This window comes from Pleurodeles waltl, chromosome 5, assembly GCF_031143425.1.
Source record: "Pleurodeles waltl isolate 20211129_DDA chromosome 5, aPleWal1.hap1.20221129, whole genome shotgun sequence".
In the NCBI taxonomy this organism is placed as follows: domain Eukaryota; kingdom Metazoa; phylum Chordata; class Amphibia; order Caudata; family Salamandridae; genus Pleurodeles; species Pleurodeles waltl.
The window spans coordinates 609322487-609349503 of record NC_090444.1 but is presented as its reverse complement, the minus strand read 5'-3'; the positions used below and the strand labels follow the sequence as shown (position 1 = coordinate 609349503).

The following is a 27017-nucleotide window of genomic DNA, read 5'->3' as shown; positions in this document are numbered from 1 at the left end:
CCTTGGTACCACTGGTACCTTTTACAAGGGACTTATCTGTGTGCCGGGGGTGTGCCAGTTGTGGAAACAATGGTACATTTTAGGTGAAAGAACACTGGTGCTGGGGCCTGGTTAGCAGGGTCCCAGCACACTTCTTAGTCAAGTCAGCATCAGTATCAGGCAAAAAGTGGGGGGTAACTGCAACAGGGAGCCATTTCCTTACAGGTTTGCTGAGCATACAGTGACACTGGCTGGTCAAATAGAACTTCTGACTAGAAACTGCCGAAAATACAGAACGTCTGACTAGAAGCCTCTGAAAATGCCCATATTGGTTCCCAATCTTCCTTATTGTAATTGGGTACAACATGTTTGACAGATGTCAAAAATACTCTTCCTGACCCATCAAGTCCAAAGTACACTGGACTTGCAAAATACTGATGAACATCTAAATCTAACAACAGTTTTGGGTGGAATGCTTGTATTAATCTCAGCCATTGGTATTTGCTCTGGCCCCACCCCAGTCCATTATTTTGTTAACAATTTCACCTCAGAATAGACCCAACTATATGCAAATCAGTGTTGGTCTTGCTCCAATCAGAACAGTTCAGCCTAAACCGCCAAGCCAGGGCCTCTCAGAATTGGAACACAAGCAACCCAAGACTGGTTTTGCACTAATTGGGACTCATTAGTGAGTTGCAGGTAGATACCAATGGCACTCATTTGGTTTATGAAAACCTCTTATTCTGTATGTTAACTAGGCTGACTCTTCTGTTCAGATCCTCCGATAATGTCACTTACAATCCCCTCAGAGTTTTATGTTGTGAATTATTTCATGTCTGTGGCCTGCAGTCTGATTCACAACAGTGAGTCATCATAAACAACAAAGGAATGGATGCTTTTCGTTCTGATTTCACAGAAAAGGTAGCGGGCGTGAGCAAATGTTAATTATACATAGATTCATATTATGCTCTTTAAGAGGGCAGTGGTATGGGGGAGTTGCAGGTTGAGGATTTAGGAATGGAATCATGAGGTTTTGAGACAATTGCAGCTTTGCTGTGGACGTTAGACTGAGAGATCAATCCCCAGGGACATTGGTGAACAACAATAGTTTCCCCTCTGGTTTTGTTTGAAAATGGTTTATTTCAGGTGTATACACATAAAACATTGACATCATAAAAACATATAAAAATTATAACAAAAAAATACACCATATTGTATATTGTTTAAAAAATAAAAATATACAATGTCATTAGACCTAATCTGAAACACAACTGGATGAAAGGTCTATTGGATGTGAGCATTGTCTTTGAAATCCATAGTACTAATGAGCGTAAAATGCAAAGTGCCCAGGCCCTTTGAATGCCACCACCTTTAGTACTAGTATTAGATAATATGTTGTGAATATTCTTCATGGACCAATCAGATAATTTAGCCTGACTTTCCAATGCCATAAAACGAAGTAGGAAACAGCAAAAATGATAGGATTAGATTTATCAGACTTATTAATATGGTGCACAGTCTGATGATTCTTTATGCCCATATTCCTTAGTAATGAAACAAACTATTTTACTGATGTTCACAAAAAAGTGGGCAAAACAACAAAAAGTGAACCTCTTTAACTCTGTTACAAAACAGGCAGTATATTGAAGTTGCTTTACTTGTGGGCCACTTGGACGTAAATGTAGCCAGTGGCGGAATGCCTATTCTAAACTGTATGTACAGATGTTTAGCAAACTGGGGTTCAGAAGTGCCTAGGTGTACTTCTTGAAACTAGAATTAATTTTTAAGTTTAAAAAAAAAAACCTTGATAGTCCAGCACATCGGGCCTCCATCCGAATGCGAAACAGGATATATTCCTATGATATACATTTTTTTTAAACACAGATAGAAAGGAAGAGTTCAAAGAACCCGGCTGATACCAAAAGGTGGCTAGGCCCAATGTGTTAAGTCTATGACATATAATGTTAAAAATGGTGTTGTTGGTTGACTGGGGTGTGAACCTTAAGTCAAACAGCAACCACAATCCTAGTTGGAGGTAAGTGCACTGCAAAACCTAAGTTAACCTTTGCCGCGTTTTAGGCAAGCTCCGAGCCCTGCTGAAAATCTGCCAAATCCCCCTGGCATCGGCCTGAGGGTTTTAACGTGGACTTACTGGGACAGACTGGGATCCGACTGGACCGGTCACCTGGAAGTGGTGCTCCTCCCTCCTCTCCCCCGCCTTATACTTGAAGTGCCTCACCTCCCCCTCCACCCTGCAGGGACCATGATGTTGTGGTGGGCCGCCAAGAGGGCACCTGTGTTGAAGACCAGACAGCTGGTAGCTGTCCCCTGGACTGCCTCCAGGCTGGTGCTGGTTGCTGCTGGTGTTTGACCGGCACCGTTTATCCTCCACCCTTTGGCCTGGAGAGACGGGCTGCCTGGCCATGGCCCGGACCAGGCCATCACCACCCGCGCAGACACCGACAAAGATCGATCAATATACAATTCTCAACCCTGCTGCGGTTGATACTGCTGGAGCGGCTGGTTCCTCCCTGGGGCCCTCCGCACCACAGCCGGAACTCAATGCCATCCTTAAAGCGATTGTGACTCAAGGGAGGCTGTTGAACACAAGGTTGACAAACTCTGTATAGACCTCTCACTGATCCTTCAGGGCGTGCGGGGTGGACATGGAGGGACGCCGAAATCAAGGAAGAAGCGATTCCGTTTGTGGAAGTCGCAAGCTGAGGGGTGGGGAGCTGAATGGTCGCCCAGAGGCCTCACTGCTGCATGAGGTGCAGACGGAGATTGGCCTGGATGCTGCCCTGGTGGCCATCTCCCACCCTTTTTGGCTCAAGGGAGGAGATGCTGATTCCTTCAGACTGACTGCAGGTGCTGTGGGCTGGGCCAGGAAAGACCTTCCCGGTAAAATGGGGCCTGGGCCGGACTATAAGGCGGCTGATGGAACTGGGGTGACTGTCACGGCCTGGGTGACAGGAACTGCTTCTTGTTGCTTAATATGTTGTTGTCAGGTGACCCATCTGTATCTAAGGCATCATTTAACCGCAAGGACTCCCTAAACTGAGTTGTTTTAGCTTGCTGGTTTGCAAAATGTATTGGGATGGGGCGACAGATGCTTTGGGGGTAGAAGTTTGGGGTGGCGGGTTCACAGGAAGTTTTGTTGTGTTGCTGTTTGTGTTAATAGCTTGTTCTCTATGTTAGCTGTGTTCACTGTAAGTGTCCTATTTGACAACATGTTGACCCTCTGCCTGTGGCAGCCCACGTGCTCAGCAGCTTTGCTCTTATGAGGAAGCTTGGCTGAGCCCACCACATTCATACATTCTAAAGCCATGACCTCAGTGCTCTCTTGGAATGTTAAGTCTGCTAGACCGCATTAAGAGATCAGATGTTCTGCGATATATATCAAAAGATAATGCCCTGGTGTTGTTCTCCTGCAGGATACCCACATAGTGGGTACCCACCTTCATTTATAGGTTGTTTTGGCCATGACCAGGTGTACCATGCTGGATTCTCTAGAGGCTCGAGGGGGTAGCCCTCATGCTTTATAAGTCATTGCCCATGTTGGTGGCCAAGATCCATGCTGATCCTCAGGGGGAGGTATGTTGGCATAGAGGGCTGGTTGGCCGGCAAACAAATCAACCTGGTTGCCTGTTATGTCCCTTCACAGTTGCTACACCCCACTCTGAGGTGCAGAGCTTACTGTTGACCCTTCCACGGGGTACTACGATCGTAGGGGGCGACTTCAATGCTGTTCTAGATCCTTTCCGAGACCCATCTGCTGACCCTCACCAAGGTCAGTGGTCTAGATCGACATGCTTGTCAACATGGGCGGACTCCTTGGGCCTATGCTATGCGTGGCATTTCTGGCACCCGCATCTGCAAGCTTTCACCTATCAATCCGTGGCCCACCACACAGAGGCATCGATAGACCTGATATGCATCCTAGGAGTGGCTCTTCTGGCCTTGACTTCGGTCCAGATTCTCACCTGTGGTATCTCTGACCATGCTCCTATTCTGATGAGTTCGGTCACCCCCTCACAAACCTAGCTCCTGAAGTGGTGCTTCAGCACATGGTACCTAAAAGACCCTGAGTGTGTTGACTTCATAGACCAAGCTCTAAGGTATTAGGTCAGTGGCGTCAGCAAGGACCATCTGGGCGGCTCCCTGAGGAGAATTATCAAAGAATATGTCAGGAGGCGAGAAGCCTGGCAAGCGTAGCTGATAACTGAGTTAGGGAGCAAGATAGTGGACCTGGGGCGTCTTGATCTGCAGTCAGAAGGGGAAGAGCAGGGTAGACCGCTGGTGCTTCTACGCGCAGAGTTTCGATAGGTGTCTCTTTCAGAGGCTAGACAGTGCTGGCAAGCCTCGACACAAAGTATATGTGCTAGGTGACAAGACCGGGAGCCTGCTATACTGGTTGGCTACCCGCGATGTCCTGACCCAGGTGGTACCGCTCTTCAGGAACCTGGCGGGCTCTGTACAGGAGGAGCTGCAGGCGATCACCCACACTTTTGCCTCCTATTTTAAGGACCTACCCCGGGATCAATGTTCATCTTATTGCCCTATTTCACTGATCACCGCAGGTTTAAAAATATATGTGAAGATTCTGGCGACCCAATTGGCCAGCACATTGCCCTATTTGATCCATCCTGATCAGTGCGGATTTATGCCAAACAGGAGCACGTGTCATTGTATAGGGCGTGTACGGATTTATGTCGAACAGGAGCACACATCATTGTATAGGGCGGGTCCAGGTGACGCATCCGCAGAGGGAAACTGGAGGGTGTGAGGTTTTTGATACCCTGGCTGGGAACTTCCTAGAAGATGTCCTGGTGCAAATGGGCTTTGGCCCGACATTTCGAAAAATGGTCCTCCTTCTCTACCATGACCCATCGGCGCAGGTCCAGGTTAATGGCATTATGTCCTATCCCTTTCCGATTCAATGTGGGACACGTCAGGGACTTTTCTCCTCTACTATTTCCCCAGGCCATCGAGCCACTGGCTTGTCTTCTACCCTGTGTCCCGTGTAGCAGCAGCTGGAGATGGGGGATCAGTTATGAAGATCGTGTGTCCCTATACGCTGACATCCTGGTGTTCCTGGGGGAGCCCCAGAGCTCCACACCCCGTTGTCTGGAGCTCTTGACGCTATATGATGAGGCCTCTGGCTGCGACTGAATCCCAGGAAGCTGCTACTAATGGAAGTACGAGGAAGTGCGGCGGGCAGTGTCTGGGGTCCAGATATGCAGATACTTGGGAATTCACCTTTCCCCGCTCCCAGAAGTGGCTTGGCAGTTAAACTTTCAGCCCCTATTCCGGGCTCTAGATGGGGACCTGACCCACTGGCGTCTCCTGCCCCTGAACCCATTAGGCCACAATGTCCTCTTCAAGATGATCTGTCTCCCTCGCTATCTGCATGTCCTAATAAACTTCCCATTTTCAGTGCCTCATACCTGGTTCCGGTCCCTCACCTCCAATCTTACCTCCTTTATATGGGTGAGAGGGCGACAGAGTGGCTTTTTGATCCGCAAGGAAATCTCCCTACGAGGGTGGACTGGGGATACCAGACATCTATATATATTATCTTGCTGCTCAGTTGGTACCGATCATTGAATGGTTCAATGGTGGGTGGGACGATCCGGCTTATCGTCTGGAGCTCTACCACCTGGGATTTGATGGCCTACTGGACTTGTTGTACAGTGGTCCGAACCCACAGGCCACCCCTGACTGCACGCGTGTGGTGTTAAAGGGCGGCCCTACGACTAACTGGGTGGGACCGGCGTTTTACTAAGCTGACGCCCTTATGGCAGGGCACAAGGTTGAGACAGGTGTCCCAGTTGATGGGCTTTAGGCAGTGGGACAACATTGGGATTATCTACCTGAGGTACGTGTATGATGGTGACCACCTGATACCTTTCCAGCAGTTAAAGGACTACTAGGCCCTGGCCAGTACCCAGTTCTTTCGCTTCCTCTAGCTGCGCCACGGCCTGCAGGCCCACCTGCTGTCCAAACTATCCCTCCGGATCCTAGCCCTCTTGAGGCAAAACTTCTTACGGGCCACCTGGGGAAGGGAGCTATTACTCAAATTTACTGTTCGTTTCTTACCAATGCCACTGACGGCCTCGCCAGGCTGCAAGACAGGAGGACGGCCAGGGTGGGGGAGCTGGGTGAGGATGACTGGAGAGAGGCTTACCTTGCACCCAGAGAACTGGCTTATGGATTATACAGATCATTTAATTCCACATGACATATGTCCCCATTGGACCAGCAATGCATATGTCCATTGACACCTGTTGGCTGTTTGAGATGTGGTCACCTGGAGGTGCACATTCTGCACGTAGCATGGGAATGTCGGGAGAGCGTCCCTTCTGTGAGGCGGTGGAGCAGGAAATTTCTGAAGTTGTGGGGTGACCAATTGAGCTGACTGTTAAGGTGGCACTGCTGGGGCTTCTGGTGGAGTTAGGGGTGGTGAAGAGGGGGGGCAACAACTGATCAAACCTTTGTGGGCGTAGCATGCCTGGTGGCCAAAAGAGACATTGCACAATTATGGAAAAGCCCGGTGGCACCATCCATGTCTAATTGGCGGGCTGGTGCTCTCAAGTACAAAAGGCGATATATGAAGCACAAGAAAATTTGGAGGAAATGGTGAACTCATCATGGATTGCCCCTTTTGAGTGAGATGCCTTTGTGGGGAAACAGGAGAAGGGGATGTCTTCAACTGTATTGATCTGTTTCAACGGATTGAACTGTTATGGGCTCACTGTCTTGTCTTACTCCCAAAAGAAATAAAATTGGTTGTATAAAAAAAAAAGTAAAACAGTTAAAGCATCACACCAAGTTAGAAAAATAGTTCTGACTTTAATAAATGAAACAAGATCAAAACGACAAAAAAACAATAAGTAAAAAATGATATTTTTACTTCAAAGGGTTTTGAATGAATATAGCGCTAGGAAGCGTAAAACACTAAAATGGGTTGTCTGATTGTGCCAGACCGGAAGTAGTGGCAGTCGTTTAGCAGCACAGCAGTTCCTCTTCCTGGTAGTATCTGCACAAGTCCAGAAAAAATACTGAAGTTGTGGTGTTAGAGATCCTTTACTAATACCCAATTGTGTCTTTGAAGTAGGGGACACTTCAGAGACATGTCTTTGAAGTGCACAGAGTCCTTGCCCTTTCTGCCCTGGCTCCAGACTCTCTAAAGTAGGGTATGCAGCCCTTTGTGTGTGGACAAGGCACAGCCTAGTCGGGTGTAAGTGAGGCTGTGCCCTGCTCTTCCCTCCCGTCCAGTAAAGATGGCCCATCAAATCGCACCTAGGCTCCCATTGAGTTGGCTGTCTAGGGAGAATACATGGAGTTCAGCGGTCATCCACTCCAGACTTGTGATCAGAGACAGCCAGCAGACACCAAATGGTTACAGTACGAAAACGCCAGCTTTCTAAAAGTAGAGTTTTCAGAGTTTCAATTTAAAATTCAACTTCGCCATGGGTTGTTATTTTAAATTGTGATTCCGGAGACGCCAAACTCAAAGTATATCTCTTCCAAATTGTGAATTACACTCGTAAAATGTAATAAGGTGATGCCAATGTTATCCTATAGGAGCAAAAGGCCTTGCAGTAGTGGAAGACTACTTTGGGAGCATTTCACTACCTGGACATGTAAAACTTAAAAGTACATGTCCTGCCTTTTTACATATATTGTACCTCTGGGCTCTCTGGGGCCTACCCTTTTGTTGACTTACTTGTATGAAAAGGGAAGGTTTCCACCTCGCAATAAGGTTTATTTTGCCAGGTCGACATGGCACTTTAAATCTGCACACACAGACCCTGCGGTGGCAGGCATGAGACATGGTTAGAGGGCTACTTAAATGGGGTGGCACAATCAGTGGCGCAGGTCCACTGGTAGCATTTAATTTATAGGCCCAGCAAGGGTGTGGAATTTAATGAAATATCTACTTGTTCATGGGAAATTTTGCTTTATAAATCTACTTATCCTAAAAAAAAAAATGTTACTTGTCCCTTTGGTGCCATGTAGTGCAGCAACAAATTATGGCAACAATCTCATTATATTAGAGCTCCAATAATAGCCTGTCTGATTATGCCAGGGCTAATACTATTGTAGGGCTTGAATACTAGCAGTGTTCTTATTTTGCCACCTATCTGAAGATCTACATACTGGCGCTGGAGGTAACAGTAAGCAATCGTTCCAGGGTTGGAATGCCCTTTTCAGTCTGTGCAAACCTACTAACTTGAATGTTTTAATTAAGGGTTTCCACAAGCTCTTCTCTAATCTTTTCCCATACTGAGAAAGGTTGGAAATTTACATCTTCTAGGGATGGTTAAAAAAGTGGTTGGAGCAAAAAGTGAACTTGTAAACGCTCAACAGTTTTTCGTATGAGCAAATCTACATGTTCATACATGCTTGTGCTAAAATACAGGTCACAGATATTTTGTAGGAGTACGATTTTCTGTCTACTTCTGTAAATTCTTGTGCATTCATCAAATACGTAAATGCGCACTAAAGCAAAGACATATACCATGGGTCTTTTCATGTGACTTTAAGAACTGGGCCCCTAGTGTGCTTTTGAAACCAAAAAATATTTTTGCCTTTTACCAATGTTTGTTACAATGGTGAGGGCCCGACATAGTCCATAACAATAAAGTGCTACAAAAGCCATGTCAAAAGAAAACACACACTGACAAAACAAAAAGGCTGACCTCCATTGTGGGATTGGCTTTGCCCATGCATGTATATTTCCGTGTTTACCATAATCTTGTGGTAATTGGTTACACTGATTTTCCATTATGAATATTTTTTGGTATGCATTAACACATCTTACTGAATAATTCTTCAAAGAAATGGTGCCTAAAATTTCACAGTAATTTAGCAAAACATTTTTCCCCAGTTGCATTCTTTTCTGAACATCTTATTTTAAAAGCAAAGGGTCATCAATCTTTCTTTCAAGCGTCTGCAAATATTTGCTTATAACTAGAGAGCCTTCTGGGAGCATTATACGTAGTCTAATATTGTTCAACTCTGCAAACGTGTGCATTTTTTTTTTTCTTACTGGAACCACTGTCAGTAGTGCAGTCTGAGCTTACAACATTTATTTATAGAGGTCGCCTTAGTAATAAAGGCTTTGTTTTAATGAATCATAAATACAAGTTCGAACAGCATTGATATGTGGACACATATTAGAGACAATTGCCTTATATGCTCCATAATGTGGTACTATAATCTGGGAGCCAAAGGGTTTATGCTGAAGGAGGTTACCCCTACGTGTCCTAAGGACAACAAACATGGAAACGTGTTATCCTCAACCCCAAACAGAATGTCCCGGGCCATAGTGCACTTTACCAGCGACTTATAGGTAAATTAAATATGCCAGTTGGGTGTGATCCAGTGATGTCATGTTTAAGGGGAAGAGCACAAGCACCAGGTCTAACACATTCATAATTAAACCATGGTAAGGTGTAGGTATCCATTACTGCCAAGACCTCTCTAGAGTTGTTTTTAAAAGGCTTTATGGAAGTACTCTGCCAGAGGCGAACCCAATATAAAGGTGGTCTTTGTTGTAATATGATCAATATTCTTCTTCCCCAAATCTAAGAATAAGAAAACAATTGGTGTGCTTAAAGTTAAATGTAACAGTGACTTTAAAAAAACAAATACTGAAGTTTTCAGTCCTCTGCCTCTTCCCTCATGTTTCAGGGACTCCCAGTCAACAAAGTGCTGCTTATTGGTCTTGAGCTCTGTATACCTTAGTGGAACGCGAAACAAGCAGTGGTCCTAACTGTAGGAGGCTGGACTGGCTTGTAGTGAGTACCTAGGGGTACTTGCACCTTGCACCAGGCCCGGTTATCCCTTATTAGTGTATAGGGTGTCTAGCAGCATAGGCTGATAGATAATGGTAGCTTAGCAGAGCAGCTTAGGCTGAACTAGGAGACGAGTGAAGCTCCTACAGTACCACTTAGTGTCATATGCACAATATCATAAGAAAACACAATACACAGATATACTAAAAATAAAGGTACTTTATTTTTATGACAATATGCCAAAAGTATCTCAGTGAGTACCCTCAGTATGAGGATAGCAAATATACACAAGATATATGTACACAATACCAAAATATGCAGTAATAGTATTAGAAAACAGTACAAACAATGTATAGTTACAATAGGATGCAATGGAGACACATAGGGATAGGGGCAACACAAACCATATACTCCAAAAGTGGAATGCGAACCACGAATGGACCCCAAACCTATGTGACCTTGTAGAGGGTCACTGGGACTATTAGAAAATAGTAAGGGTTAGAAAAATAGCCCACCCCAAGACCCTGAAAAGTGAGTGCAAAGTGCACTAAAGTTCCCCAAAGGACATAGAAGTCGCGATAGGGGAATTCTGCAGGAAAGACACAAACCAACAATGCAACAATGATGGATTTCCAGTCGAGGGTACCTGTGGAACAAGGGGACCAAGTCCAAAAGTCACAAACAAGTCGGAGATGGGCAGATGCCCAGGAAATGCCAGCTGTGGGTGCAAAGATGCTGCTACTGGACAGTAGAAGCGTAGGTTTCTGCAAGAACGACAAGGGCTAGAGACTTCTCCTTTGGAGGACGGATCCCTCACGCCGTGGAGAGTCGTGCAGAAGTGTTTTCCCGCCGAAAGACCGCCAACAAGCCTTGCTAGCTGCAAATCGTGCGGTTAGTGTTTTTGGATGCTGCTGTGGCCCAGGAGGGACCAGGATGTCGCCAATTGTGTCAGGGGACAGAGGGGGCATCGAGCAAGACAAGGAGCCCTCTCAGCAGCAGGCAGCACCCGCAGAAGTGCCAGAAACAGGCACTACGAGGATGCGTGAAACGGTGCTCACCCGAAGTCGCACAAAGGAGTCCCACATCGCCGGAGAACAACTTAGGAGGTCGTGCAATGCAGGTTAGAGTGCCGTGGACCCAGGCTGGACTGTGCACAAAGGATTTCCGCCGGAAGTGCACGGAGGCCGGAGTAGCTGCAAAAGTCGCGGTTTCCAGCAATGCAGTCTGGCGTGGGGAGGCAAGGACTTACCTCCACCAAACTTGGACTGAAGAGTCCCTGGACTGTGGGAGTCACTTGGACAGAGTTGCTGGATTCAAGGGACCTCGCTCGTCGTTCTGAGAGGAGACCCAAGGTACCGGTGATGCAGTTCTTTTGGTGCCTGCGGTTGCAGGGGGACGATTCTGTCGACCCACGGGAGATTTCTTCGGAGCTTCTAGTGCAGAGAGGAGGCAGACTACCCCCACAGCATGCACCAACAGGAAAACAGTTGAGAAGGCAGCAGAATCAGCGTTACAGAGTTGCAGTAGTCGTCTTTGCTACTATGTTGCAGGTTTGCAGGCTTCCAGCGTGGTCAGCAGTCGATTCCTTGGCAGAAGGTGAAGAGAGAGATGCAGAGGAACTCGGATGAGCTCTTGCATTCGTTATCTAAGGAATCCCAAGAGACCGAGACCCTAAATAGCCAAAAAAGAGGGTTTGGCTACCTAGGAGAGAGGATAGGCTAGCAACACCTGAAGGAGCCTATCAGCAGGAGTCTCTGACATCACCTGATGGCACTGGCCACTCAGAGCAGTCCAGTGTGCCAGCAGCACCTCTGTTTCCAAGATGGCAGAGGTCTGGAGCACACTGGAGGAGCTCTGGGCACCTCCCAGGGGAGGTACAGGTCAGGGGAGTGGTCACTCCCCTTCCCTTTGTCCAGTTTCACGCCAGAGCAGGGCTAAGGGGTCCCTGAACCGGTGTAGACTGGCTTATGCAGAAATGGGCACCATGTGTGCCCATGAAAGCATTTCCAGAGGCTGGGGGAGGCTACTCCTCCCCTGCCTTCACGCCATTTTCCAAAGGGAGAGGGTGTAACACCCTCTCTCAGAGGAAGTCCTTTGTTCTGCCATCCTGGGCCAGGCCTGGCTGGACCCCAGGAGGGCAGATGCCTGTCTGAGGGGTTGGCAGCAGCAGCAGCTGCAGTGAAACCCCGGGAAAGGCAGTTTGGCAGTACCAGGGTCTGTGCTACAGACCACTGGGATCATGGGATTGTGCCAACTATGCCAGGATGGTATAGAGGGGGCAATTCCATGATCATAGACATATTACATGGCCATATTCGGAGTTACCATTGTGAAGCTACATATAGGTAGTGACCTATATGTAGTGCACGCGTGTAATGGTGTCCCCGCACTCACAAAGTCCGGGGAATTGGCCCTGAACAATGTGGGGGCACCTTGGCTAGTGCCAGGGTGCCCACACACTAAGTAACTTAGCACCCAACCTTTACCAGGTAAAGGTTAGACATATAGGTGACTTATAAGTTACTTAAGTGCAGTGTAAAATGGCTGTGAAATAACGTGGACGTTATTTCACTCAGGCTGCAGTGGCAGGCCTGTGTAAGAATTGTCAGAGCTCCCTATGGGTGGCAAAAGAAATGCTGCAGCCCATAGGGATCTCCTGGAACCCCAATACCCTGGGTACCTCAGTACCATATACTAGGGAATTATAAGGGTGTTCCAGTAAGCCAATGAAAATTGGTAAAATTGGTCACTTGCCTGTTAGTGACAATTTGAAAGAAATGAGAGAGCATAACCACTGAGGTTCTGATTAGCAGAGCCTCAGTGAGACAGTTAGTCATAACACAGGTAACACATTCAGGCACACTTATGAGCACTGGGGCCCTGACTAGCAGGGTCCCAGTGACACATACAACTAAAACAACATATATACAGTGAAAAATGGGGGTAACATGCCAGGCAAGATGGTACTTTCCTACACTAACCTTTTGGCAAAGCCCAATTTATTATTATTATTATTATTATTATTATTATTATTATTATTATTATTATTATTATTATTATTATTATTAGCCTTGGTTTCAGTTTAATACTTGTATCCACTTGTTTCAGCCATAAACAATTAGTAGACAACCAGGTGCCAAAATAATATAAATCATAAACCCTCTCCAATCTTATTTTCTCCAAATAGATGGGACGATTAAAATGTCTAGGGGGATTGTACAGGATACATTTTGTTTTGCTACATCTTTGAAAGTCCTTAGATGCATCAGATTTCAGAAAAGGTATTTAGGATATTTTGAAGACCGATCAGGGATTTGGAAAAATGTAATGAGCAAATAGGAAAGTGCCAACTCCCTCACATGCCAGAGCCAGGTGCATTATGTACATAATTGTAAAGAAAACCATCATCTCCGTTTACAAAGAAAATAGAGTTGTACTAAAACACAGCCTTGGAATACCTCGATTACTAGGAATTCAGTTTTTGGTTCCTATCTTGCATCTGCACAGTTATTTGTATGTAGGTGAATGATTACATTTAAAAGGTTTTCTGGCCTATTTTTCACATTTCCCCTCTGCAAAAACAAGTACCATTTCAATTGCTGAGTTTAAATCTACCAACACCGCATACAGTCTGCTTCCTCAAGAAAAATGTACTGGACAAGTAATCAGCTCTTGTAGCAAGGGATGAACTTGGGTAATGTAGCCTCACCTATAGGAAGCTGACAAGCAGAAACGAGCGCTGTTTGCACAGCAAGTCCTTAGAGCACTCTGTGTAGCACTCCTCTTATTGATACAAGAGCATTGAGCTGGATCAACAAATGGGTCAGTGGGTCCCACATTTATACAAAAAATGCAGACTGAAGTTGGATCCACTGTATGCACTTCCAGGACCAGATTGGGGTGGTTCTCCACACTGCTCTTAGGAGCTTGCCTTTGAGGCTCCTCATACCAGAGTGGTGCCCAGCATGGAGCACCCACAAAGGCTCAAAGAGGTCAAGCTTTCTACATCTTTCTGTCATCACCCTCACTGAAGAGTGATCAACAGAAAGTCAAAAGTCTGACCCCCAAGGTGCCTTTTACCTAGAACAGCAGAGACTGTCTTCCTGCCTTCTACCTAATGGCAATTCTTCAGGACGACTAATCGTCGAGTCAGATTGTGTGGCAGCTTCCATGCAGCAGGGAAAGTTTGACCTACCTGTTTTTATTCCTCAAAGGCAAGAGGCAAAAGTCAGGTGCCGGTTGCGCAGAGTCCAGGCATTTAGTTTGTCTGTCTGTTTTGCATGTGTTGGCACATTAGAGACAGACCTATTGATTTTGACTATTATTATTATTATTATTATTATTTTTGACATTATGCCATCTTGCACTGTCAGTCTTTTCGCCTCATTGAGATATGTGCCCAGTTTTGTCCCAGACAGACTAAGATTTCATAGCGAACTTGTAGTGAAGGGAAGGGCTGGTTGTTAGCATAGAGAAGATGGGAATTGTGTTTCTCTGCTTTCTGGACCAGTATTGTGCATTGAAGCCGCCACCTGAGGTGTTTTTTTTTTTTTTTTTTTTTTTTTTTTTTTTTAAATAAGATGCACCTTTTAAACGCTGTGTAGTTAAAGTATGTGGCATTGTGGCAAAAGCTGCCGACTTTGGAACTTGGTAACCAGGTTTGAGTCTTGGCATCAGTGTAACATCCTGTGATTCTTGGCAAATTGCAAATTCCTTAATCTCTTTGTGCCTAAAATAAAATTAGTATAGCCTTGTGTACTTTAACTGGTGCTCACGTAAAGTGCTCCAATACCTTTGAGTCAAGTTTGTGTTATATAAATCCTTAAAAACAAGGTTACCTACTATTTCTGTTAAACAGATGTATCTTTTTTGTCTTTCAGAATTTGCATATGGTGGTCACCCCTATCCCTTTTCTGGTGTCTTCGAAATCTCACCCGGCGATTCTACTGAACTAGGAGATACCTTTAAATTTAAGTGAGTGTGGTTGGTTAGAATGCCTATTCCCAAAAAAATCTGCATTCCATTTTAAATGATTGCAAAATGTGGAAGTTCATTGTTGAAAATCATCAAATTTGGCGGTACAGTATATTTTAAAACAAATACTCACCTATCCTACTACTATATCAATGTACCCACTATCTACGTGACCGTATCCATTTCCTCATCCTTAATTCTGTTGCTAGTCTGTGTCCCACGTGTTTCTCATAATTATAAGGTTATTGCACTCTGGTTTAAAACCGGTCAATATGCTTCTGCAGTACAGCTTCCATTCCATCTTGGGTGACTGAGTGACTTTGTTACTCGATGTTTTTACGTACGATTGGATCTCAAGCAGAGAGGATAAGTTCTATTGTATTATAGCACGTAGTTAGCACTTTATACCCCAGATGGGGCAGAAAAGAGCTATTTACATCAGGTTCCTGGGTATTTTATATCACTTGAGCTTACTTGAAAGTTACTGGTTGAGTTGTGATATATACATACACATATACATAATTTGGGCTATCTTTTTTGGGGGGAACAGTATAGGAACAAAGTATGGTATCACATTTGCTACTATTTATTGAATTTATTAGCTTTCTTTTGTAAATCAGCATCTTCAAAATAATACTGTTTTTAAAAACTTCAGCTAAATCACTGAGTGGCATGAGTGACCATCCCTAAATTCGGATTCCTGAGTACATGTTTTTAGCTTTGTTTCGGGCCCAATTTTTGTTCATTAGACTTTTCGAGAGATGCGTGATCAGTTCGCAATGAAAACTCTTTGTAAGCCACAACTCTATTTGGCTCTGGGTGTCAAGAATCTCTTCACCTTACAATACTTTCAAAAAAGAACTTTGAGTGCTATTATTTAATTGCACTTTCAACGTGGGATGCTCACCAGATGATTACTGCAGAAACGGAAATCGTATCGTCTAATGGAATTCCAAACAGACTGAGTTACTTCGTTATTTATGTTTTACAGAGGTAGAAATTGTTTTTCCCTTTATGTGCTTCCAATCTCAGAATTTCTCTCGATAGGTTACTGTTACTAGTTGCCTATTTGCTCTGGTATATGCTGCTCTGAGACTTTTTGTGTCTGGTTCACTTTATTCAAACCGGAACACAAATAATTGTAAGTAAATACTAATTGTTGGACGAACTGAGCGAGAGAGTTGTGACGGACTTGAGGATATATTCGTTTGAAACTCTTCCTACTGTACTTTAACTATTTTTTTTCAGTAATTAGTTTTTGGGAAAACCTTGGGAAACCTTTACAAACGACGCCTTTCTGAATTTAAAGTCCGTCCTTTTTCGGAAGTGCCTAGCCCTCTAAGTTCATGCATGTTTTTTCCTGAAAATCGTGTAAATAGTGTAAGTGGCTAGATAGTGGAAAAATAGAAAATTGCTTTGGAAATTACAATAACAATGATGAAAACAATAAATTTTTGAAAGTTGTGAATAGTGATCATTTATGTTGATGCAATTTTTGGGGGAAAAAGGTCTTCCACAGTGTTTTTTCCTTATCGTTTTTTTTAATTAAAAATGTTGCCCAGCCTTGACTCTTTTTAGACCTGTCTATGAAGAGTCGCAAACCCAGGGTACCTTTACAATCCCCAACATGATTTGGGGTTGAGGGAAAATGCATACCTGGCCTGGGTATCATTTCTAGAAAAATGTTATGGAGGTTTACGTGCAAACTGTCCCAAATGTCTAACACAACGGTTCAGCTCCGTGAGGACCATTAGTGTATAAGTGGTTAACTCTCTAGTATTGCCACTTCTAAGCATGAATGCAGACAGGTCACTGTGAGGGATCGCTGGCAGAGGCAAGATTAAACACAGCATCCAAGGGCATGCCAGGGCTTTAAAAAAAGCGTTGAGGAGTATTTGCACCCAGGAGTAACAGTCACGTTTTCTGAAAAAAACTATTTTACTTTCCTTGTTTAAGGTGTCAGTATGCAGTCTCTAGAAGGTCATTTAAGAGTTGTGCTTCCAGTAATTGCCAATTCCAGCCATCGATTTTTTTTACTTTTCTCTTGGCTAATTCGGCCTCTGGTTTTCAGGGATTTTTTTTATTTGGTAGGTCAAAGCTTGGATTAAACCTGTGATGCAGTAAAGGTCTGAAACCAAAGCCTACATTCTGAATAACATGGGCAAGCCACTCGTAAGCCTACTCAGTGTTTAAACCACATGTACATTTAACAGAGTGAGCGGTTTGGAAAATGTGTTGTTGTTTCACCTGAAAATAGGTTTGAATTCACATGGGAATCAAGGTCAATCAGTCAGTTTCACCACATTTTCACATCCAGTCAAGGAAAGTGAGACATGATGCCACGGTTTAAAGAGAATACTTTTTGGAGTGGGAGTGTGTGGGTAACAGTACATAAGCCATTGGAGCACACTGGCAAATTGTTTGCATGGATTGGGGATTCTGAAAGACAGCAGTGAGTATCTGGAAGGTCACTGCAAGCATGGTGCTTATACGTTCTACTTGTAGCCTAACTGTTTTCAAATTGTTCTGTTAGTCTTAATAATGACTTGTTTTTTTATCACAATTCTGTCATTTCTAAAGCCAAAGGTTAAATACAAACATTTATAGGACAATGGATAGGATTAGTCATCCTTTCTAGAGCCAAGTGAGGAAACAAAAAAACACTGTTAATATGTTTGCACCTGCTGTAGACCCTTTGAACTCTATTATGACTTTAAGTGGCTGAGTCTTTCTGCTGCCAACAGTAAAGTCCACAATTGAGGCATGCAACTGAGCGTCTCTCTCCTTTTTGGAAATAATGTCCTTTTCCCAAGGTAGAAAGAATATTCTGCCCTGGGTGACAGAGCCAGATAATTCTTCCCAATAAGCCACCTCAGCCAACAAAATGTTAGTCACCTCTCAGGCCCTACATCAAACCCGGTAGAGGCACTGAATTTATCTTGTTGTGATATCATCTGATGCTGTGCAGCTAGGAGGCTTCTTAGCTATTGAGCTCCCACCCTTGGGGGAAAAAGTACCAAATTTCGAACTCTTTCTGTAGTAAGTTATTACAGGGATGGACTGCAGAAGCACTTCTGCACAAGATGCACACAAGAAGCACAAGAAAAAGGAGAGAAGTGCAGCTCTACAAGCCTTGCTCCCAGGCAGCAGACTGGTGACAGCATAACTGAACAGGGGACTCAGCAGCCATTCTTCAGGACATGGAGCAACTTACTGACTATAGCACACCACTGATTGAAATTAAATACAGTAAAGCTACCCTAGTAGGTGAGATGGATTCTTCCAGCATATAGCTGGATTTGATGCGAAAATGAGTTGACGCTGTTACAAGTAGCTGGAGAAATGGAAGAAGAGTTAGTTCCAGGAAACAGTACGTATGTTCACTAAGGAACTTGGTGGCAGGCGTATGATGCAAATCATAATTTGCAAGATTTACAGAATCGCAAATTAGAAATCGCTGTTTGGTATGTATGATAGCGTTGGGTAAACATTTACCGAATAGATTAGATTTGATTCACATTCTCTATTTACTAAATTGCATTTTGTGATTCAGTAAATTGCAAATTGAGTTGCAGATACCGAAAGTCGCTTTTTGGCATTGACCTCCTAACAGGAAGTAGTAAATCACATGCTCTGTCAAGGACTGGAGAGCCCTCAAGTTAGAGGATGATTTCACAATCCTTCAAATATCTTTCATAGCTTGAGCCATCCACTCTTGTAAAACATCAAAATGTCTCAACAAGAACTCAAGAAAGATGCAGGAGGCAGAAAAAGAAAATTGAAGTTCTCTAAAAGGAATCGGAAATCCCTAGAGATGTTTGTTGCACGTTATGAAGACTTACTTGGGAAAAGATTACTTCCTGTGACGGATTACCAGAAAAGGAAAATTTAGATTAACTCTGTTGGGGCAAAACACAGAACTATTGATAAAATCCAGATGAGATGATTTAATCTATGATTAAGGACCAAGGAGAAGGTGACAACTTGGCTAAGTGAGGCCTGTGCAACAAGAGGAGGACTGCTCCCTCAACCACCAACAACCACTCTTGAGGAGTTGATTATATCAACCCTGGAACATAAAAGTGTCTGGCTTCAGCAGCATAGGCACACCTACTGCATCAGAAATGTCTCAAGGTAGGTCTTGTAGATTGCAGTTCTCTTTTTCTAACACATAATTGATAACATTCATGTTTAGATGTGCAATTGTTTGGCAATTGCTGTTTATAATGAAGTATAAGGTATATTGTATCAACTGTATAACACATGTTGTTTATTTTAATAAGGTGGGAGATGTAGTTCCACGTACCATGTAAAGTCCTCCAAAACATACATTTATTCAAGCTCAAAAGTAAAGTCCATGGTTTAATTGTGCCCTTGGACTGAACAAAAAAAATAAATCTTCAGCTTCTGTTTTTTTGTAACTAATAACACATCATTATTGAGCTAAAATTATGAATCACCACTAGTCCTGAACATTATATAGCCAGTGCAAGCTGATCCAGGACAGATGGTTGAATGAGAAATACCTGTAACAGAATTGGTTAAAAATTACGTATTAAGAGGTTTTCGTTTTGCCTTCCCTTATCTTTGAATGTGTCTGCCCTAACTCATTCGATATTGCTCCAAGCTCCATAGATTGACCGGGTCTCCTTAAGAAACCAATACAGTTAGAGATGGGTTTTTTCGTCTCAGTGCCAGAAGTTCGCTATCTCGGGTGTCCCTGTATAGCATGCCAATTTGGTATTAGTCGGATTGAAATTAGCCTATGTCAGTGGACTCTGGTTTCCTGGCAATTTGTTTGGGTGACATTTATGCTTCAGAAAGCAGCTTCAGGTGCAGAATGTAGCTGTCACTATGTCAGTACTGTTGACATCCATTAGAGAGGTGACTTACAAATGGGATCCTCAGTCTAGTTCATCACAAGCTCTATTGCTAAACTTGTCCATTTCTGCAACAACAACAAAAAACGGGCGAAACAGGTGTTGTTTTTTTGCCAACTAGAGCATTACGGACTTCCTCGTGAGATTTGGTTACAGTTCCATTTTGGTCTCTGACTCAGATGGGTGACCTCTCCTTTTTAGTTTCTGTGTTATGGTTTTTGTGGCACTCGTTGCACCCCGATGCTCAAAGACAGGCACACAGTCTGTTCACCCTGCATCAGATATTGAACACGCACTAGATCTGTATTTTCAGACAGATACTTCCTCCATCAGTTATAGGAGCCCTTGAGTGACAGTAATGCTCGGCCAATCTAAACGTTTGCATGGAGACCCGACTCTGAAATGTATATTCTTACTGAGGGTCTACCATCAAGTGTCTGACTTACATTAATCTCTTTTGCACAGTGGACCTGGGAAAATAGCTAAAAAGTGGTTGCCAAGCCATTATGGAATACTAAGGAAGTGTTGCCAGTTGGAGCATTACTAAAAGTTTGGAAGTGTACTCACTGTAATGTTATGGCACCTGAAATTATTCTAATTGGCCATCATGGGATTTGGAACGCATGCGTAAAGCTAACATTGTGAAAGTTTTTAAAGTGGGCTAACATTAGAATTTTGGAAAACTTCATAGTGAATGTTAGAGCATTACTGATATAACCTGAGCTACAGTTAAGTTAAGAGTCGGCAAGAGCCCTTGATGGATAGAGCCTTTCAGCCAGCTGCAGGGGTCTTTTTCACACAGGCATTACAACGTAATTCCTTGACCATGCATTGCCTCATGTTTTTACCACGCTCTCTGAATATATATATATATATATATATATATGAAAACAAACTGGTCCTGCTTCTGGCGCGCTCTTTCATGTTGGTGCAGGTGTGAGGAATGGACCATTTCCTCTCATAAATCCAAAAACAAACAGTTGCAAGCAACTTCACCACCGCACTCCAGGAGGAAGTTATTTCTTTTTATTGCAGTCAGGATAAAATCACCAACCTTCACCACCGACGAGTTTCGACCTACTGGTCTTGATCACAGTAACTTAGTCCTATCTCCATGTCCCCTATTTATAGTGTCTCACCTATGAACCCTATTAGTGCATTGTGGGACATGTAGTCTATTAACCCCTTAGCTGCTGGGCCGTTCTCTCTCCCCCCCCCCCCCCCCCCCCCCAAAGTGCTGAGCCCTTTTTTGGCTATTTGGGGTAGTGTGAGCTTAGGCCTTCATAACTTTTTGTCCACATAAGCTATCCATGCCAAATTTGCGTCCTTTTTTCCAACATCCTAGGGATTCTAATGGTACCCAGAGTTTGTGGTTTCCCCTGGAGGAGACCAAGAAATTAGCAAAAATACAGTGAAAATTTAGTTTTTTCCAAAAAATAATGGGAAAAAAGGGCTGCCGAAGAAGGCTTGTGTTTTTTTTTTCCCTGAAAATGGCATTAACAAAGGGTTTCTGGTGCTAAAATCACCATCTTCCCACCTTTCAGGAACGGGCAGACTTGAATCAGAAAAACACATTTTCAACACAAATTTGGCATTTTACTGGGACATACCCCATTTTTACTATTTTTGGTGCTTTCAGCCTCCTTCCAGTTAGTGACAGGAATGGGTGTGAAACCAATGCTGGATCCCGGAAAGCTAAACATTTCTGAAAACTAGACAAAAATCTGAATTCAGCAAGGGGTCATTTGTGTAGATCCTACAAGGTTTTCCTACAGAAAATAACAGCTGAAATAAAAAAATATTGAAATTGAGCTGAAAACAGCCATTTTTCTTTATGTTTTACTTTGTAACTTTTTCCTGCGATGTCAGATTTTTGAAAGCAATATACCGTTATGTCTGCTGGACTCTTCTGGTTGCGGGGATATAAACGGCTTGTAGGTTCATCAAGAACCATAGGTACCCAGAGCCAATAAATGAGCTGCACCCTGCAGTTGGTTTTCATTCTATACTGGGTATACAGCAATTCATTTGCTGAAATATGAAGAGTGAAAAATAGGTATCAAGAAATCTTGAGCTCATTTTGGAAATGCAAAGGTTAAGGTTTTGAGGAGCAGGGGGTATTTGCACATCTCTAAATTCCGGGGCGCCCATACTAGCATGTGAATTGCAGGGCATTCCTCAAGTAGACATCTTTTTTTACACACTCTTATATTTGGAAGAAAAAAATGTAGAGAAATAACACTTGTTTTGCTATTCTATGTTCCCAAAGTCTCCCGATAAAAATGATACCTCACTTGTGTGGGTAGGCCTAGAGCCCCTGACGGGAAATGCCCCAAAACACAACGTGGACACATCCCATTTTTTGACCGAAAACAGAGCTGTTTTTTGCAAAGTGCCTACCTGTAGATTTTGGCCTCTAGCTCAGCCGGCACCTAGGGAAACCTACCAAACCTGTGCATTTTTTTAAAACTAGAGACCTAGGGGAATCCAAGATGGGGTGACTTGTGGGGCTCTGACCAGGTTCTGTTACCCAGAATCCTTTGCAAGCCTCAAAATGTGGCTATAAAAACACGTTTTCCTCACATTTCGGTGACAGAAAGTTCTGGAATCTGAGAGGAGCCACAAATTTCCTTCCACCCAGCGTTCCCCCAAGTCTCCCGATTAAAAATGATACCTCACTTGTGTGGGTAGGCCTAGCGCCCACGACAGGAAACGCCCCAAAACACAAAGTGGACACATCACATTTTTTCATAGAAAACAGTGCCTACCTGTGGATTTTGGCCTCTAGCTCAGCCGGCACTTGTGGAAACCTAGCAAATCAAACCATTTTTGAAAACTAGAAACCCAGGGGAATCCAAGATGGGGTGACTTGTGGGTCTCTGACCAGGTTCTGTTACCCAGAATCCTTTGCAAACATCAAAATTTGGCCCAAAAAACACTTTTTCCTGTCATTTCGGTGACAAAGTTCTGGAATCTGAGAGGAGCCACAAATTTCCTTCCACCCAGCGTTCCCCCAAGTATCCCAATAAAAATGGTACCTCACTTGTGTGGGTAGGCCTGGTGCCCGCGACAGGAATAGATCACACAACGGTCAATGTTGGTCCTTACATGAGGCAGCTGTTGACCCTGGGGTGATCCATTCCTGACGCAGGCACTAGGTGTAGGCACTCAAGTGGGGTAGTGTTTTTATCAGGACAGGTGAGGAATCACTGGGTGGTAGGAATTTTGTGGATCCCAGCATATTCCTGTAGTTTGTATGACAGAAATGCGAGAAAAATAGTGTTTTTATTCAACATTTCAGCTTTGCAGGGTATTCTGGGTAAGAAAACTTTGGGGAATCCACACAAGTCACACCTCTGTGGACTCTCCCGAATGTCTAGTTTCCAGAAATGTTTGGGTTTAGTGTGTTTCTCTATATGGCCGCCGAACCCAGGACCAAAAACACAGGTGCCTGCCTTACAAAACCAGTTTGTTTTGTGATAGATAATTTTGATGTCTCCACAATACGATTTGGCTGTGGAATTTGGGGCTAAACTAAATTGGGGAGCTCCCAAGAGAGCACTCGCGCTCTCTCTCTGCTTGCCGTCGCACTCACCTGCTCTCTGGGTTGGGCTAACCCACTATTACCCAGTTGCACAGACTGCTTGCGAAGGGACAGCAGGACTGTCCTCATCACCTCCCTCATAATGTACTGGAAGAGGAGTTATCGAATGGGACTCCTCCGACTGAAAAATCACTCCCAGGGTCTGCACCATTGTCCTATCCCTCAGATGCTGTCTCAGTATCTGATATCTCAGTCTCTGATCCTATGTCAGAGCTGTCCTCTATAACCCGAGTGACGGCAGCAGTCATCCATCAAGATGCCTTCTCTGCTATTGGCTAAACTGTTGCTCTAAAACACTAGCCTACGTAGACAGTCACAAAATTGATGGTGTGTGTGAGATACGTGCAACAGTAGAGGCCACCTTACCTGCGCTTCTTCCCTCAATCAGCACGTTCTTTCAAGACACTCAAAAAAAACCTTGTCACATACCATTCGTCACAGTCTTTAGCACCTCCAACCCACCAGTCCAACAATCATTATTGGTGCTCCCACTCCCTCCTCCTCGGATTCCCTCATTACCACCCAGCCAAAGTGCCCTTCATCTCTCCATAGCCGCCCTCCACCCCGCACATACATTTCATTTGTATTATAGCGCAGGTAATGGCTGACTTTACTAATGTACTCGGCTATTTACATAAAATACAGATTTGCTCTTTGCAGTAGGCATATAAACCTTCTGCGCTTCTTTATGGCACTAAAACTGCCACTAGACAAGTCTGACCCTTTTGTAGAAGAAACATAATCCCAATACTTACTTGACTTTTTTATTGCTGCCTAAAAGCTACAGTTGCAAAGCGTCAGTTGAAGTATTTGCATTGCTTTGAAGACGCAAGCTGCAACTGCAAGACAACTGGTGATATATATATATATATATATCACTTTTATATGTGGGTCTGGTTTTCCTGGGGGCCGATCGCAGCCCCCAGGGAAACCACACACATATTGACAAAAGTGATCTATATATAGATCTATCTCTATATATATTTATATATATATCTATCTATCTACATAGATATATCTATAGATAGATCTATATACATACATATTTATATCTATATATATCTATAGATATGTACATCGATATATCTATATATATACATATATATATATATATATATTTTAGTTGTTGTATGGTTTCCTTGGGGGGCAAAATTGCCCCCAGGGAAACCCTACAACAACTAAAAAAAAAATATTGCCCCCACAGGGGGTCGCCCTGCCCACGGGCGACCCCCTGTCCATTTTTTATTTTTTGAAAATAAATTATATATATATATAGCCCCAGAGGGGGGGAGTCACGGTTCATAATACAGCTCAAAACCAAAAGCCCGGGGGGTCTCAATGGGGATGAAGAATTGCATTATCATCTGTAGGTTGAGGATATATAACGCTCTTGCTAACAGTTATTAGATAAGATTACCTGTGGATGTGTGGATAGAGGACATTTATAGATAAATATCAAGGAGAAAATGAGGTAAATTTAGGATGTATATGAGAAAGTATGAAAACAATAATAGATAAGTGCACCAATCTATTATCCGGTATATATAGCAATCACAGAGGTAATTGCATCAAGTAAGGTTAATAGTACCAACAGAATAGAAATGGACATAATGATTGTTGTGAATAGAGATATTCTTTGCACATATTAATTTAGACAATTTGTGTAGCGTTGGGCACGTTCTGTGGTGGTGGGGAGCTTGGTTTTTAATGCACAACATTTAATTTATTTTCAATAGACTACATGTCCCACAATGCACTAATAGGGGTCATAGGAGAGACCCTATAAATAGGGGACATGGAGATAGGACTAAGTTACTGTGATCAAGACCAGTAGGTCGAAATGCATCGCTGGTGAAGGATGGTGATTTAATCCTGACTGCAATAAAAAGAAATAACTTCCTCCTGGAGTGTGGTGGTGAAGTTGCTTGCAACTGTTTGTTTTTGGATAGATATATATATTGCCACTCCTCACAGGCATTGAAAAAACTGCACTCCAAGGTTTCAGATGCAAAGCAAATTTTAATGGCGACGCGTTTCGATCAACAGATCTTCCTCAGAGCTATGCCTGTGAGCAGTGGCAGTTTCTTTGTTATAAAATAACTGATGCTGGTGACTGTGATCTGCAACGACCCCGAGAGGCGAAAGTAGCTGGGCAGACACCGGGATCATTTTATTATATGTATGTGTGGGTGTGTGTGTGTGTGTGTGTGTGTGTGTGTGTGTGTATATGTATATGTATATATATATATATATGTATGTATATATATATATATATATATATATATATATATAACTAGCTACAGGTACACCATTGGATGTGACTGTAAAATGTTATTGACATCTGAAAGCTCCAAAATTCCAATGCCATATCTTTGTTCCAATGACGATAAAACAAAGTGAGACCAGGGGTGGAGATGCTGAACAAAGCACTGCTACAAGGGTCTGTCTTTTTTATTTTATTTTAATTTTTCATACAAGGTGACCTGAGAATTCGAGCACAAAGGAGATAAAGGTAACAGATGACCAAATATCCAGATTTGGGTGGGGTGAGGCAGCTATTTTTCTCCATACCTCTTTTTACAGAGTGACTCTTAGCATAAACAAGCAAAGGGAAAGTTGCTTCTTTGTTTTGATACTACTTGAAAACCAGGGAGGAATCTGGACTGTCCTCATTCCCCTAAGGCATCGGTATTAAATGAAAATCCTAGCTGTCTAGTGTCTGTTATTCGACTAAAAAACATATGATAAGCTGTCGGCTCATGTACAGGTGGAGGAAAAAAAAATCAAGAAACTACATTTGCAACTGAGACTTGTCTATTACCAGTTTATCTCTGGAGGCAATTGCATATTTCTGTTCCCAGACGTCCCCTTGAGTGTTTCAACAGCAGGTGGTGTATGTTTAATTCCATTCCTATTATAAACGTATGAACTGCCTAAATCCTAATCTAAAGTGATTTATAAACCTTCAGAGGTCACTACCCACGAAGATGTGTACAAGTCCACAGAAAACGTCAAGAATAGAGGGATTTGGAGGATTCGAGGTCCAGTGTATGTCCTCCTATATAAGTTACTAATAAAGTGATACACTGTTCCTGAAAGAAAACATATCAGGGGACTGTAAGGCACGTGTTATGGGGTCCTATTAGTTAGGAGCATGAGTCCTCACACACCCAGTTGGGTGTCATGCTTCATCATCGGACAGGCTCCTCGTCAGACTGGCGCTGCAATGTCTGACGGGCACCACCCAACGGGGGGCTCTTTGCCGGAGATCTTTTCTCGATGATGCCACACTCACCCTAAGGAGATCAAGGGGAAGACACTGAGGAGGGTTGAAAAAAGAAACTAAAATTGGTTCAGAACCCTAGCTATATATTTCACTTTATTCGATTTGTATAGGGTGGAGACCAAGATTAAAATATTAGTTACGAGAGTTGGACAGAAATAATGACCAGCCACTCTCTGACTAACTGTCTTATTATGGGGGTCAAGAAACTACAAGACCCACCTCAACAATCGGGTCGACATGTTTCGCGTCTTAGCGGTCCACACGGATCCAATGACGCTTCCTCAGGACCTAGTATAAAGAAACTCCTCCTACTAAAAGCTGAGTAAGCTATTAACATATCAAATTTGACAGTCAAAAAACAGGTAAGTAACGTCAGTCACTTACATCAGTCCATTATGACCATTGGTTTGCTGCCTAATCGTCACCCCTTCTAATTCAAGTAAGGGCTTCCTGGGATCACGCAAACTTTCGGGAGCGCGACCACGGGTAGG

The 27017-nt window shown here is 43.5% G+C and overlaps 1 protein-coding gene across 1 annotated transcript in view; it reads left to right on the top strand.

The window, feature by feature from the left end:
- Positions 1–27017, top strand: part of DESI2 (desumoylating isopeptidase 2) — a 119695-nt gene that overhangs the window by 70550 nt on the left and 22128 nt on the right. The window contains exon 3 of the mRNA XM_069234456.1: positions 14663–14756. Within this exon, the coding sequence (XP_069090557.1) occupies positions 14663–14756 (94 nt within the window). The remainder of the gene's footprint in view (positions 1–14662; positions 14757–27017) is intronic.